At 40.7% G+C, this 16,719-nt stretch overlaps 1 protein-coding gene and 1 long non-coding RNA gene across 7 annotated transcripts in view; one reads left to right on the forward strand and one right to left on the reverse strand.

The window, feature by feature from the left end:
- LOC137044850 (MAM domain-containing glycosylphosphatidylinositol anchor protein 1) overlaps positions 1-16,014 on the forward strand; it is a 332,623-nt gene extending 316,609 nt beyond the window's left edge. For 4 of the 5 annotated variants that reach the window (XM_067421199.1, XM_067421200.1, XM_067421202.1 and 1 more), the window contains one exon: positions 12,044-16,013. In XM_067421199.1, the coding sequence (XP_067277300.1) occupies positions 12,044-12,135 (92 nt within the window). In that variant the 3' untranslated portion in view covers positions 12,136-16,013. Of the gene's footprint in view, positions 1-12,043 lie in introns of all 5 variants that reach the window. The other variant, XM_067421203.1, reaches the window with a different exon arrangement.
- The window catches only part of LOC137044851 (uncharacterized), a 50,212-nt gene continuing 40,721 nt past the window's right edge, over positions 7,229-16,719 (reverse strand). The window contains exons 3-4 of one of the 2 annotated variants that reach the window (XR_010898645.1): positions 10,114-10,287; positions 7,229-7,861 (exon numbers count right to left, since the gene is read on the reverse strand). This is a non-coding gene — a long non-coding RNA (uncharacterized lncRNA). Of the gene's footprint in view, positions 7,862-10,113; positions 10,304-16,719 lie in introns of both variants that reach the window. The other variant, XR_010898644.1, reaches the window with a different exon arrangement.

The raw sequence follows: 16,719 nt of genomic DNA on the forward strand, positions 1-16,719 counted from the left end.
GATCATCCAAAATGCATGTTATTATTTTTTTAGGGCTGTCCTGAATTTTTTAGTTTTTTTTTACGTATAGCCCAAAGACATAAATGTACTATATATTATTAAAATGACCACGTTCAAAAGTTTATGAACAATTGATTCTCAGTACCTGGATGATCCACAGCTGTGTGTGTGTGTGTGTGTGTGTGTGTGTGTGTGTGTGTGTGTGTGTGTGTGTGTGTGTGTGTGTGTGTGTGTGTGTGTGTGACGGTTGTTCTTGAGGCTCTTGATCTTCCTAATCAGTTAAACTGCACATTTTTCAGTTTTCCAGCATCTTTGGTGTATTTGAACCCTTTCCAGTAGTGACTGGATGATTTTGATAACCATCTTTTTACACAGAGGACAACTGAGGGACTCAAATACAACTACTGAAAAAGGTTCAAGCAGTCACTGATGCTCCAGAAGAAAAAACTGTGCATTAAGAGCCGGGGGTCTTTTGAAACGGTCATTTTTAAATAATTTCAGCTATTTTATGGGCTTGTGGTATGTAAAACACTAAGTAAAAAAATAATCCATTTTGTATAATCTCTCTTAAGTTAAAAAAGTTAAGTCATTCACATTTTCACAGATTTTGCAAGCAGTTCACATACTTTTTCTTAAATCTGTGTGTGTGTGTGTATAGAGTGAGAAAAAAATAAGTATTATTATTGCAAGTTCTCCCACTTAGAAATCATGGAGCGTAGGTGCATGGCCACACTGTCCGAAAAAATGGTGCATTGCTGTCACTGGGGCGGTACAAAACCGAAAAGGTAACAATATGTACCTTTAAGGTACTAATACGCACTCTTAAAGTATTAGTTATGTACCTTTTAGGGTACTAATATATACCATTTAGGGGTGTGTACCTTTATATGTACCTTTTCACTTTTGTACCTTGGGTACCACCCCAGTGACAGCAATGTACCTTTTATTTCTGAGAGTGCATTGTGAGAGACATAATCTAAAATAAAATAAAAAACAGAAATCACAATATATGATTTTGTAACTATTTATTTGTATGATACAGCTGCAAATAAGTATTTGAACACCTGAGAAATTATATTGGTACAGTTGCCTTTGTTTGCAATTACAGAGGTTTCTGTAATTCCTGTAGTTTTTCACCAGGTTTGCACACACTGCAGGAGGGATTTTGGCCCACTCCTCCACACAGATCCTCTCTAGAGCCGTCAGGTATCTGGCCTGTCAGTGAGAGAAACGGAGTTTGAGTTCCCTCCAAAGATTCTCTATTGGGTTTAGGTCTGGAGACTGGCTAGGCCACATCAGAACCTTGATATGGAGGTTCTTACAGAGCCACTCCTTGGTTATCCTGGCTGTGTGCTTCGGGTCTTTGTCATGTTGGAAGACCCAGCCTCGACCCATCTTCAATGATCTAAATGAGGGAAGGAGGTTGTTCCCCAAAATCTCGCAATACATGACCCCAGTCATCCTCTCCTTAATACAGTGCAGTTGCCCTGTCCCATATGCAGAAAAACACCCCCAAAGCATGATGCTACCACCCCTATGCTTCACAGTAAGGATGGTGTTCTTGTGATGATACTCATCATTCTTCTTCCTCCAAACACGTTTAGTGGAATTATGACTAAAAAGTTCTATTTTGGTCTCATCTGACCACATGACTTTCTCCCATGACTCCTCTGGATCATCCAAATGGTCATTGGCAAACTTAAGACCAAGCGGCAACCTCCCGTGATTTCTCTTGAAGCCAATACGGAAGTAATGTAAACTGTAATTCCTCAACTGGCTCCAGAAGGGAGCAGAATCTCATTGAGCCCCATGTTAAAATGCTTAACTTTACAGCAGAAAAAAACATGTTTACAGCCTGGTACAAATTGTGGTTTTGGCCTATAAGGCTAATTTTGATCTTCATGACAACTGTGAGGGGGTGCATTTTTTTAATAACTCATTCGTTTACGTTATATAAAGCCTTGGGGGGGTCAATCTCATGTCAGTCTTGAGTACCTATAGAGTAGAATTGCATCCTTCATATCTCCGAAAAGTCTTTAGTTTTATTATATTTGTAAAAGAAATATAGGCTGTACCGAGTCTTTCCGAAAAAAAACGAGCGGCTGGAGGCGTATCGTGTGGGCGGGGCTAAAGAATGACGAATGCGCACAAAGCGGTGACGTCCTCAAGCGTGGAGAAGAAAACGCTACCCTAAATCAGATTCAACTAATACAGATATGATCCAGAATCAGATCCGGAGGCTGAAATAAATTGAACAGGAGAAACAGCAGCAGCAGGATGTCCGTCTCTGTGGTATGGACTGTATTTGGCCTGTCAACATTTGTGTGTCTTTACGCGCAGTTTATGAGGACATGATTCGGTTTATGAACTATTGTATGCGACTAAACCTTAGCAGTAGCAAGCAAAACGGTTGTAGCAAAACAGACTAGTGTAACGTTATACACAGAACAGCAATGGAGTAACCGTTAGCGCATTTGAATGACGAAGCGCGCTTTGTGAGAACGCTAGGTTTATGTTTGGGTGGTTTTACAATAAACAAACTGACACCTATATTGGTCAGCTAAACAAATGTATTTAAACACACACCATAGATCGCATGCTCCATTGATAAGTTAACTTACGTTATACACGATCGTGTTGTTTACTGATGTTTACTTACGCGACGATAGCCAACAGCATAGACATTTGAAGCAGTTTTACTCACCGCCTGCTTCTAAAGCACGACCGCGAACCTTTATCGTCACCACTCCATCAAAAACACACTTCTTTGGTAACTGTTGATTTAGGTGAAGTTCTGAGACAGCAGTGACCGTGGAGATCCACTTCGTGACGCGACTGAAGCGTGATTTTGTGCCGCTTCCCGTCATTTCTGCGTTCAAATCGGTTCAAATGCAGCGCTGCCTTCCCGGAATGCTGTGCTGAAGCGTTGAAGTCGCTTGACGTCACCCACAGGAATAAAGTGGAGCGCGGCGCGACAGAAGTGTTCACGGACGAGTGGATCTGCACCTGAGAGAGTGTTTATGTGCGTGCATTTCCTCTCTCGCTCTAGTCACGCACGCGCGCGCAGCCTACCGGGAGAAGAGCCGTACGGCCCATACAAGGACCTTCCGCTCTATCAACGTCAAGCGGATCCATACTCGAAAAAAACTCTCTGAAACTTGTGAAAAACCGGAAGGAGTATTGTTAAAACAGAAATACTCCATCAAACGTCCAACATTAGTTTTTGAAACTTTGTCTATGTTTAGGATGGGAATCCAAGTCTTTAACAGTGTAAAAAGCTCAGTATGCATGAAACAGCATTACCCCCCCCCCCCCCCCCCTTAAAATTCTGCATAATTAAGGACGTGGTTACAAGTGGATAGCCATTTATCTGCCATCTATAGTCATCGCGTCACCTCAGCTCCGCGCACATCCCGCCTTTTTGCCCATTTTCTGTTATCCGGGAGTGACACGCGATGACTTGCTGACAAGATGGCAACTGCCAGCTCGCCCCTACTTTAAGCTTCAGAAAGGCTTATCGGAATCCTATGGGTGACGTCACGGACACAACGTTCATATTTTTTTACAGTCTATGCTTAAGACGGGCCTGGACATGTACTGGTTTAAGCAGGGGAACCTTCCGTGCCATGCATGATTTCAAACCATGACGTCTTAGTGTATTACCAACAGTAACCTTGGAAACGGTGGTCCCAGCTCTTTTCAGGTCATTGACCAGCTCCTCCCATATAGTTCTGGGCTTTCACCTCACCTTTCTTAGGATCATTGAGACCCCACGAGGTGAGATCTTGCATGGAGCCCCAGTCCCAGGGAGATTGACAGTCATGTGTAGCTTCTTCCATTTTCTTATGATTGCTCCAACAGTGGACCTTTTTTCACCAAGCTGCATGGCAATTTCCCCGCAGCCTTTTCCAGCCTTGTGGAGGTGTACAATTTTGTCTCTAGTGTCTTTGGTCTTGGCCATGTTAGTAGTTGGATTCTTACTGATTGTATGGGGTGGACAGGTGTCTTTATGCAGCGACCTGTAACGACCTCAAACAGGTGCATCTAATGTACGATAATAAATGGAGTGGAGGTGGACATTTTAAAGGCAGACTAACAGGTCTTTAAGGGTCAGAATTCTAGCTCATAGACAGGTGTTCAAATACTTATTTTTCAGCTGTATCATACAAAGAAATAGTAAAAAAAAAAATCATATATTGTGATTTCTGGATTTTTAAAATTTAGATTGTCTCTTACAGTGGACTTGCACATACAATGACAATTTCAGACCCCTCCATGACGTCTAAGTGGGAAAACTTTAGCCCAAAAATAATTGGATTGGTAAATTCTCAAGTGTGTTTGGATGATTGCATCATTACATTGATTATTATGTTTGGCAACAGTTCTCCTAACTCTAATTGATGGAGTGTGTAGCTTTTCGTTTCTTAAACAACGATGTAGGACGACACATCATGGCCATATTTCAGTCAATGTCAAGATTCATCAGACTCAAACTGTGAAAGAATGGTTGGGAGGATCATGAAGAATCACTTTCACACATGAATCGGCACCTCTGAGTCCAGACCTTAAATTCACTGAAAGTCTTTGGGATGTGCTGGAGGAGACTTTACAGAGTGATGGACTCTTGCAGTGACAATACAAGATCTTGAGCAAACATTTATGCACCTCTTGATGGAAAACACACCACAACATTTTTTTCCACCAAGAGGACATACATTTTTGGTTGGGTTATTGACAATGCAGTAGTCCAGCACTCTGTGAAGTCTCCTCTTTTCCACTCCACCTCATGCTCCCTCCCAAATATTCTTTCCCAGTTTGAGCCTGATGAATTTTGTCATCCTGGAATATAGCCATGATGTGTCTTCCTACACGGTTGTTTAAGAAATTAAAAGCTACACACTTAAGTTTAACTGTCAGTGAAATGTGTGTGTGTGTGTGTGTGTGTGTGTGTGTGTGTGTTGGGTGAAATTATTATTTTTTTACTTCTGTTTGGTGATGCCAGTTGTTAAGAAATGACAGTTCACTAAATTATCTTCGATAATATTTATATACATTCAGAACATAGGCGCCGATTTATGTTTTCCTCCGTGGGTGCTCATTGGCGCACACGGCCTTTAAAGAAAGACCTAAAAAAATTGGTCAAACATTTTTTGCATTTCAGAACCTTAGGCAATGGACAGCGGCCGACACGAACACACACACCTATTTAATTGATAATAAAGCCGTAAAGTAGCATCTCTTACAAATCAGGACAGCGCCAATTCTCACAAATACAGACAAATATATCATGTAATCATGCACAAAACTTGACCATCTCTGAGGAAAGCTAGGTGAGATTTTGATACAGCTAGAGAGAAGACATTGATGACATGCCTTTATTTGTCAAAAAAAGAGAATATGTATCTCTACAGGAACTTATTGCCCTTTTTAGCACACAAACATTGAACTGAAGAATTAACTTGCATTTATCAAACTGCCAACATCAGTGTAGGTTTGCCTTGTTATACTCGCGTCCTGTTATACTCGCGTCCTGTTATACGCGTCCGCACGAGCGCGAGGGTGCGCGCTGCAAAAACCTGGAGTGCGCGAGACCCCGTTTCGCTTGGCGGTGTGCCCGTCAAATCTTTTAACTTTGCCTGCGGCTCCGCAACCGAAGAAGCACGAGATCCAGACGAATCTGGCCGAGCCTGACGTCTCATCACGGCGCGTCGAGTTTTAACATCTCCCCAAACGGACGAGGCGCGCGCTCCGTCAGCGAGAGAAACATCGAAAACAAACAAGCATGCAAATGGAAATTATCGCGGCCGGAAAAATGATCGAGCTCATTATTTTATTATCATTGAGTATCGCGACAGTTATTATACTTTTTGGGGTTTTTTGGCCGATGGCCCTCGGTTGGACGGCCGTTCTGGACTTTTCCAGAACGCACAGATTGCCAATCCGTCCCTGACTGGCAGTCTGGCACACGTGGGTGCTCGATATTTTCCGTGGGTGCTCGAGCCCCGGAGCACCCACAGTATCGGCGCCTATGATTCAGAAGGGTTTTATCTAATTAGGTTCTTTCCAGTCCAGCTGTATCATTTGCCAGATGGTCTCACATTTCAAAACCACGTCTCAAATCATACCACATAATAAACACTGTACATTTTCCTTTTTTATTAGCTTTATTTTTGTGGTGGTTTTACTTGAAATGGGACTGAGACATTTGAAAACTCGAAATGCATTGTAAAGATTGTAATTATGAATGTATTTAGGTGACGTAACATTATCTCAACTCTGAAAGGCATGCAAGTGAGCATTAAGTCCACTTTCAACACTACCAACTGGCAGTTTGGTTTTAATGCAAGCTGGTTTGTTCTTTCTTTCCAACGGCGCCAAAAAAAACTTAACAAAATAATAATTATCCCACAAATTGGAAAATGACCCGATTCGCCTGCATGCAGGCACCACTGTGGGACCCGCCAAAGCATGTGCACTACCCGCTAGGCATTAGTTTAACCTGACAGTAACATGTACAGACATTTTCATATACCACTCCACAAGTTCCTATAACTCCAGCCTGATATTTTCCAATTTTAAATTGTTAAACACCTCAGGAACCTGTCATGTTAAAAGTGAAAAGTAAAAAAAGCACCATATATTATTTCAGGTTTAATGTAAGCTTATATCTTGGTTTCTGGAAGCGTACAGCTCTGCTCTCTCCTCTGTACCTGGGTCGGCACTATCACTGATGTTATATCACACACACACACACAGAGCAAGTGCGGCCCACACAGTAAAACCTGTTCATGCCGCCCACAGGTGCTGAGCTGTGCTTACACACAGGAAAGTGTAACGCGAGCTGCGTGCGGCGCACCGCAGGGCAGAACAAAAGAGCCAAATTAATGATTAAGATCAATCATTGTGAAAGCTCCCTCACAGCTCTCAACCACACGGATTGCTGATAGCTGTTGTTTGTTCGGGGGAAAGTTGTGTGTACGTGTGTGTGTGTGTACTGTTAGCTAGTAGGCTCGGTCTCTGACCCATGAGGCATTGCTATAGAGGATATGTGCATTCATCAATGAAACTCATCTCTTCTTTGATGTTTTGCCGGGTCTTTCCTCTTCTGCAGTACATTTGGAACTCTGTGGGTATAACAGACATTCAGAGGTCTGCTCTGTTTGAGATCCTTTCAACCGGATCGATTATTTACTGTACATAATTAACAGGGGATTTTAAAGCTTTTAAAAATGTGGTTGCTAACAGGTGTCTAAATCGCACTACAGAGATCGTCGGGGACATTAATGGAAAAACTCATCTACTCAATAGATGCTTTCAGAGCCTCATAACTCAAACTTTTAGTGAAAATTTGTTTTAAAATAATAATAATACCTCCCTACTGGTGACATTGAAAATGTGCGTTTAGCATTTGACTTCTGCCATCTGTATTTAGGCTCCAAAAAGTGGGGTTCATACACAAAATGTGTTTAAAAAAAAAAAAACTAACTTTTGTTGATCACAGAGCTTACTTTCTGCAATAGTCTAAAAGCCAATTTAAAAATCCTATTGTGTTTTTGTAGAGGGAACCAGGGTGATGCTAACTTTCAGGACAGCCTACAAAAATATGTCATCACTGCTGCACTGTGCTTAGGCTGTGTCCAAAATCACAATCTCTCGTGTAGGTACTCATTTTAAATTAATTACTTTGTGACCACTAAAAAAAATATGTATAGTATGAATGTGTGTAGTATTCGAGTGTACTACATTCGCAATGATATCATCATGTGACCTTCCAGCGTAATTTGTGTTGCTTCACTGAAATCCTCTCCTGTGGCCTCATGGGATAGTAGAGTGTCCATCGAATGCCCACTTCAGAATCTCCCTGAAAGAATTGGGTCATCAGGGTACTTTTTGCCTACTATACTAGAAATGTAGACACACTACTTTATATTTTCCCCTACTATATACTAGAGAAGTGTGTGATTTCGGATGCAGCATTAGTGATACTAATACTTGGTTTCCCTCCAAAACAATGTCACTACTTGTATGATGTGGTTTTCCTAGATATGATTTTCATCTTAAAGGGATAGTTCACACAAAAATGAATATTAGCTGTTAATTTACTCACCCTCATGCGATCCAATAATATAGGTCTTTTCTTGTTCAATAGAAATGTAAAGAAGATGGTGCGATTTGATTTCATCCGGCTACTCGGGAAAACTTTACATTAATTTCTACTGCTGCTGTTACACTTTTGTGGGAACCAATCACAGACTGTCTTATCCACCAGGCACACTATTGGTGGGTTTAACACAATGACAGATAGAGAAGTAATAAGTCGTTGACTGTTGATCCCGCCTCTTGTGGTCTGATTGGTTGAACGACTATCCAATTGCATAGTCATTCAAAGCATGCTTGTTTATCCCGCCTCTTGTGCAGTACAGAACAGACTCCCCAGACCAATGGTCAATTTTAAATTGAGCTTGGTCTTGTGATAGCCAAACAAGTTTACATGTGCAACGATAATGCAATTATTTCTAATCATCAAAGATCTTAACTGCTATAATATGTTTATGACAAACAAAACTACAGCATATTTAAATGTTTCTGATTCACTAATATGAATTGTTATACTACACTGCAAACAGTATGCATGTTACCAGCCATTGCTATTGTTCTCTACAACTAGGCTACTTATCTACTCACATCAAATTCAAAATATATATTTATGGATGTACTGGATACTATTTGGCACTGTGATGAACATTGCAATATCGGGCTTGCCTTCTGTCTGGATAAAGATACGAAGCAGAGACTGTGCAGCGAGTTCAGTTGCCAGGGTTTAGCAATTTGGAGAAAACTTCAGAATAATATCTCAGAGTTCATTCATGAAGTTCTGCGAACAACACACAGCATCCATGTAAAACCAGGCACATGCGCAACTCGTTTAAACCAGGTGTCCAACCCTGGTCCTGGAGGGCTACCACCCTGTGGATTTTAGCTCACACCTGAACCAACCAGCTAATCATGGTGTTCAGGGCTGCTTGATAATTACGGACAGGTGTGTTGGAGCAGGGTTGGAACTGAAATCTGCGGGACGGTAGCCCTCCAGGAGCAGGGTTGGACACCCCTGGTTTAAGGTATTGCGAATAAAATCAGCGTATGCCACATAGTTTATTGTGAATATTGTTACTACGATGAGCTTAATCGCATTAGTTTGATCTAAGTATTGCATTTATATGAGTTAATCACAACATTGCCAAAATTATCGCTTTATGGCTACTGTCAATTTAAAAGTTAAAAGAAAGACAGGAAGCTCCTGCTTAACACTGTGTCCTAACTACACGCGATGAATCTATTTTAGAAACGGTTTTTATTTTTGTGCGACGTCACGGCTGGAACAACAACACAAAACATGCAATGTTAATCTCAGGTAGTGTTTATGTGCTTTATGTAATGTTACTTTGAATATCATTTAGCGCTCCCAGCTTTGTCATACTAAAAGCAGCAAAGGATAATTCACCTCAGGTCTTGAAATTGAACTGTGAACAAACAAGTATATTCTATGACAACGTTTTTTTTAGTAACTCAGTATGTATTTTTAGTAGTTTAAATTGTGTAATATTTGTAAATTTGATTATGTATTTTTCCATTTCCTTGCGAGTGCTGTCAAGATTAATCTCTGGTGCTGCTAGTGCTCCGCCCACACGCTGTTCTGATTGGCTGTGGTTTTTGATTGATTTGTTGCATCTCGTAGTCGCGTCGCGTCTGGTGTGGACAGACAAGTTGCTTTTTGCTGGAATCTTATCACGTTGCGTGTAGTTAGGACACGGTGTAAGACTGCGGATTACAAGTAATAGTGTTCAGTTTCTTGCACATATCGATCGTTTTGCTTCATAAGACGTCAATGGTTCTTTAGGAGCCACAGGTATTTTTTATGTGGCTTGTTTTTTTGATTTTTTTAACTCTCAACATGACAGTAGCCTTATATGAACCAATCTTCAAAATCTTTTTTACTGTTCTACTCGAGAAAACAAAACACCCACAGCATGGCCTGAGGGAGTAAATGAACAGCAAATTTTCATTTTTGGGTGAACAATCCCTTTAAGACATGATGGGGACATGAAAACGTACTGCATCTCAGGAATGAACGTCGTCTCTTCTGCTCTCCTCTGGCTTGTTCTGCTCGGGGTGCTGCCCATGGGAGCTCAACCGTGAGCTGTTCCTTCTTTAGAGATGAATGATGATTGGCTCTGGCGTCCCATGTGTTACTGCGTCCCCATAAATCACACCATGTCTGGGATTTGGCTGTAGGGTGGAAAGGCTGAGCAATGAGAGAGAGAAAGTATGTGCGAATTGAAGCGGAAGGTGACCTGTTGAATCAGAACTCTGAAGGCCCTACAAAACACACACACAAACATTAAAACTTGTTACGCTGGCACTGACTATTGATAGATCAGTTTTATACACTTTATTAACTTATGTTATAGTAATAGGTTTATTATTTAGAAATAGATGCACAGGTGGTTATGCAGCCCGTCTTCACACACACACAACCCACTCTCAAAATTACCCGCCTCCTTCAAAGGTCCTTGAGAGAGATGTCAAGGCTCACACAATCTCGTTCTTTATTGAAAAGGAAGAATAAAAAGCTTTATTATGAATATATTGATTTCCTGCTAGCCAGAAAAATCCTTGATATAAATTCATATTGATTTTTTTAAACAATACCTGCTCTTTATTTATTAAACCCATTTTGTTGGAAGATTGCATGCATAATTAAACTGGCATGTGTTGTGATCTCGTCGTTGCTTTTTTAAATAACACAAGCATGTTTCGTCCATCCCTCATCATCTTCTGAGGCCATTTCCTGTGAGCTGTGCCGAAAAGATATTACTCAACATTACCTCTGAGACATAATGACTTGTAATTGTCCTCACGCAGGTCATCCGTCTTCCGTAGCTCATAGATATTACCGCTTACGGCCTCCGGTTCAGTCAGGCGATGATGCCAGCCGCTGTAACCCCATCCGTCCGATCCATTATTTCAGTGTCCCTCGCTTCTTTGTGCCAAAAGCTCGACAGGAGAAAGAAACCAGCATGCTTCCATTATGAAAGGAGTCTGACCCCGCAGCTATCGTGTGATTAAGGTTAAGAGATGTTTTTTCTTTCCAAGAGCTTTTTAATGCGTTGGGTATCAAGGTGCAATTCCCCATTTCAGTTGCTTTGAATTAGACTTGCAATGCTTTAGGCTTTAAAAGAGTCACTTCTTGTGATGTGCAGCTTGGTAAAAAAAAAAAAAAGGTTTAAAAAAAAAACAAAAAAAAAAACAAACAAGCTTGTACCTTTACAACAGCTTGTCACTTTGGCAGTACCCTCAACAGAAAATGTTACCTTATCTTTAAAGGGTGCATATGAGTACTATTACCTACTACTATGACACTTTTAGAAAAGTACCCCTTTGGAATGCCACGGCTTTGCTTCTTTCTTTTTTTACAGTGTTGGTTCAGTAATAGCACTTCCCCCATATAATACTTACAAAAAAAGTAACTGGTTCCAAAGGGGTGATCTGTTTTTGTAAAGGGTTTTAACGGTGTAAAGTTTTCCCTGTAACAAGCCAACAAATGTGACTTTCAGAACTCGTGAAGATGTGTCTTCGGAATGCTTTCCAAACAAGTTTTCATATGGATGCTTCATATTTATTCAAAGCATTCCTGTAGCTCCATGGCAAGGTCAAGGGTTCAATTCCCAAGGAATGAAAGGACTGATAGAAATGTGCGTGTTAAATGCAATATAGAAACTTCAATGAAACTCATCTGAGAGCTGAGTCTCCTGATCTATTGAAGAGCAACTTTTCAGCAATACGGTATTCTTCTGGAGCCATGATGCTCATGTTGAAAATGTGGGGTTTAACCCCTTTCTCGGCACCCCCCATTTTGGCAAAGGGGCATAAATGACATCCAAAATAAAAAGGTTGCTGCTCTTAAAATCTTTTTTTTTTTTTTGTCTCAATACGGAAATAGTTGTTGCAAGAGTGTAATAGTGTTTTCTCTTTGTGTTTACAGCAGTTCTGTCTGGGACGCAGCCGAGTCTTCACCTTCTCCCTGTGATCATCCAGCTGCTTGGCCCCATCTGCCTGACTTTCCTCCTCAGATGATACAGATACCCCTGAGTGCACACCGCCAGCGTAGAACGCCCCCCGCGGCAGCAATAAGAACTGCCCTGACATGTGACTACCCTTCCTGCCTTCCTCATTTCCTTCAATGTTTCCTGTTTCTCCTGGCCTTTGTCCTTGTTTCACATCACCACTTACGATTCATGTCTACTTTTTCTTTGATATCATCTTTGTGGTCACTTGTTGAGCTTTTTACCTGATATGTGGCACCTTTTATGTTTTATATAAGCATAACCTATGTTAATCCATTTCTGTCCATATGTCTTGACATCCACCTAAACCACCCTTTTCCCTTGTGTATGTATCTGACACACCAAAGTGTCAACTGTAACCAAAGATGACGGAGGGCTTACGGGATGAACAGATGGCTGAAAGACTGACAAGGACGTCCTTTCCCCAAATGAACTCATTTTTCCACAGACTCAAGTGCATGGAGATGCAATTTCCTTAAGACGTTAAGATTGCAAGGAATAATGTGAGCAGGAATGATGAAGGAAACGTGTGGTCACGAAGTTACGGATGACCTGAACGGGCCTGTACATGCACGTGTACATGATGTATTGGAACGTGTTGAGCTACAGAAAAGACGAACATACTCCAATATAAACTTCTAGGACTATGACAATGTGAAACTAAAGAAGCACAAATTTATATCTTCTTTTTTGTAGCTATTTTGGTTCCTTTACGTGGTATTCTGTCAGTCTGGGTTTGCTGTACACTACTTGTCCTTTGGCTTTCTTTACTGTGTGGCACTGCTGCATTGCCGTTCAGTTTGTTATGGGGTAAAATTTGGTTCTGAAAATGACACAATGTGAACTTTGGACCAGAAAGGCATCAGTTACCTCACCTTCAATTTACAAGATTCATAAATCACCTGGACAAACTTTAGCTTCAATCAAACTGCCGGGAGAGTGTTGACTCGCTGTCCTTCAGCAATAGGACTGTATTTCTGACTGCAATGAACGTTCTCCTCTTCATGGATATGGGCACATGGACTCCAACAGATGAACACCTCTGGACAGACAAACTGCACTCTTGGCTTAGATGTTCAAGACTTTCATTTTGCATAGCGTTAGAGAGAAATCGCATGTACGTGCAAGCTCTTCAAAGGTTGCCATGGACAAACTATTTTATTTTTGGAAGTTGAGATGGCAGCAAACAGTGTTGACATGGAAATTTGTCTTAAAAGACACACACTGTTCATCATTAAAGCGTCCTACAGTAATGCTGCATTCCATTTACAATGGAAAGTTGGACTTTCCAGATTTCTTCTTGGAAAATTGCAATAGATAGCTACTTGAAGCTGCTTTAACTTGAAATCCACAACTTTTGGCAAGAGAGTGGCATCCAGTGAGATGCACGCAGTTACGCTGGGCTTGGACAACAGGAGTCTATACATCTTAACCGATTGTGAAATCTGGTTGCATCACACACAAGGAGAATCTTCACAGTTTCTTCTTTCCAGTCTCAAACCTGCACACACTACAATATTTGAAACCAGTGGCACATCACTAGGGTTGCAAAGGGGCTGAAAATATCTGGTAAATTTGTGATGTGCCACGGATTTCAAATCCTGTAGTGTGTGATATGTACGGTTGAAAAGTTTCCAGAAACTTCCCAGGATTTTCTGGAAACTTTGCAACCGTACACATCACACACTACAGGATTCGAAATCCGTGGCACATCACTAGGGTTTCAAAGGGGCTAAACATTTTTGGTAAATTTCCAGGAAAATGTTTAATGTTTCCAAAAATCCTGGAGCGCTTCTGGAAACTTTGAACCTTACACATCACACACTACAAGATATTTTTAATATTATCATGCCAGATTTAGCACCTCACGTGATCTCACAGGGAAGCGGATGTAAATAAAATGGACACATTGTCACGGGAACTTGTAGACATTATATGTAGAGACATTATAAAGGCAGTCATATTCTTGCCACATTTCGACCAGTCATTCCTCCATCTCCATTATCCAGCTGCTTGTTTCGCGTCGCCATTTTAAAAGTCCCGTCACTTCCACCTCCGAACAGACTTCTCTTTGTGCTATTGTGGAAGTACTGACGTAATCCTAGTCGTTATCCTGATTTAAAATCTAAAATATCAAACATGTCCTGATGATAATTTGGGCCAAACATCGGAACCGACTAATACTCCGGATGCGATTTTCTTTCTCTGAATGTCGGGAGGGAGAAATCATGCATAAATCGACCTGAAACTCCTGTAGTCCAAGCCTGGCTTTAATGATAAACATTCGCTTTTAAGCAAATAAAATACATAAATAGGTTGAAGTTCCTACATTAAACGATGAATAAACATGCAAACATCTGCAGTGATCCAGTTTGATGATAATCACACACATGCCGAACAAATGCTAGCACTGCCTAGCATCATTTATCTTCCAATTTGGTTGCTAGAAGACTTCTCTGTTGACAATCAAGATCTGTACAGCAAACAGTAGCATTGCCATTATATTTTCTTATACGCCTTCTTCCAAACTTAAGGCAATGGAACAATTGTAGGCTTAGAAGTCGGAGATATCAAGTAGTCTGACTTTGAATGGAATGCAGCATAAGTCACAGATGCAAATGGTTGAAGATTCAGATGCAATATGTTATGGAGGACTTTACCTTCAAAAGTTTTGAAATGTAGACAACCCTCCCTGGAACTCTTAAAATAAGTCACATCCTGGAAAATAACATTTAAGCACATGGTTACAGTTTAGTAGCAATATGTGATGTCAGACGTACCAGGACTGTGTGCGTTCAGTCCTTTCTAAAAGTTCAAGTACTCTGCTTAGCTTCATCACATCTATCATCGTCACAAGGGAAGGGCATGAGAGAATATGACGAAAAGAAGGAACCATTTGTGCCTCTGTTCGAGTGTCCTTTATCAGATTTGCGTACGCTTAGATGTTATGGTGCAATCGTATATATATATACGGTATATATTTCAATTGCTTTGCTCTAGTATTACTCATACTCGTAGTTCCATCCACAGTGGATCTTTAAGGTAAGTCTGTTTACAAACATAAAATACGCTTAATGATTTCCCGGCTTGTAATATCCGCACACGCTCATATTTAACCAGTTCATATTTATCCTAACGTGGCATACGTCTGTCGCTGTTGAAGAGATTATCATAGACTCGCTCCTCAGGTAAATCCATAGGTAACAGGGACAGGGCCTGGAATAATTCAACCCCAGTCCAGGTTAAAGACACTCCCACGGCTGTAATACTGTTCCTCGTGTATGTTACCGTAATCGCTCTGAACTCTTGCACAATGCCTTCACTACATGTCATGTGTAATCAGATATTGGTTATAATCCACGTTAAGTTTAGTAGGACCTCTTACAGGACGCAAACGATTAGAGAGTGAAACGATAATCTGAGAGTTGTGATTTTATTGTGCATCGTACCGTGTTACATATTCCATACTTTTCCTTGTATTTCTTTTCGATGTTCCGAGGTGTGTTTGGTGACATCCCAATATTTTATCTAGAAGCCATCATCCTTGTCTGCAACTATTTTGTTTTGTATTCAGGCCGATTCTGATTCTTTTTTGTTCAAATTGATCTTGTATACAAGTCTGTATTTACAGCAATGATTAGAGGCAAAAGCAGGATCTAAGTACAGTGCAATATATGAGGATGGTGCAGTTCAACGTCCACTTGTAATAAGCTCAAATAAAGCTCATCAACCCTGATGATGAGCAAGTGAATGTCAATCTAATTAGAATGTGAAATTCTCCTGGCAGGCCTTTTTTGCATTGTAAATGTGAAGAATTCAGTGGAATGGACTTAAATGTGGCATAATGCATTATGTGGATATGGAAGTGGTTCGCTTAAAGGGATAGTTCACGCTGAAATGAAAATAGTCATCTTTTACACTCCCTGCTGTTACTCTAACTCCCTATGTCCACCTATGTTTTTCAGACCTCAAAGGGAGAAATGTTGCCGTTCTATGGAGGAGTGTGTTCATTTCTCCCTTTAAGGTCCAAAAAAGATAGGTGGACATAGGGCGTTAGAGTAACAGCAGGGAGCGTAAAAGATGACTATTTTCATTTCAGGGTCAACTATCCCTTTAATAATATTAGCATAGTCAAATTAGCCAAAATATGATGAATGAACATGAAAAAGGCAGGAATGTGAAGACATTTGTGAATGTCTGGAAATTCCGTGCAGCCTACATTCGTGTGCCTGTAACTATGATGACGGAATACAAGAGAACATTCTAAACTGTCTGCCATTAGAACACCAAGTTCAAAAAGTATTTCATCCCAAACACTTAGCAGCCGGTTTCATTCTGTGACTATTACAATGCTATTTTCTATCATTTTTCATACAGGACTGACAGCCGTATTCTGTTATTGTGTTGGCATGTGAATGTAGCCTCTATCTGAAGCCGTCGTCAGCCTGCAAGAGAACTGTGAAGGGTGAGCACATCTTGTTGCAATATATTTAACGTGGCATTAGTATTTTGTTGAAAGTATTTTTGTTGCTACCAGTGAGAAATCAAATTGTGACGTTTGACTCACCTTTTGTTTTTGTCACTCACTCGTACC

The sequence above is a fragment of the Pseudorasbora parva genome, chromosome 17 (assembly GCF_024679245.1).
Source record: "Pseudorasbora parva isolate DD20220531a chromosome 17, ASM2467924v1, whole genome shotgun sequence".
Classification (NCBI taxonomy): Eukaryota; Metazoa; Chordata; class Actinopteri; order Cypriniformes; family Gobionidae; genus Pseudorasbora; species Pseudorasbora parva.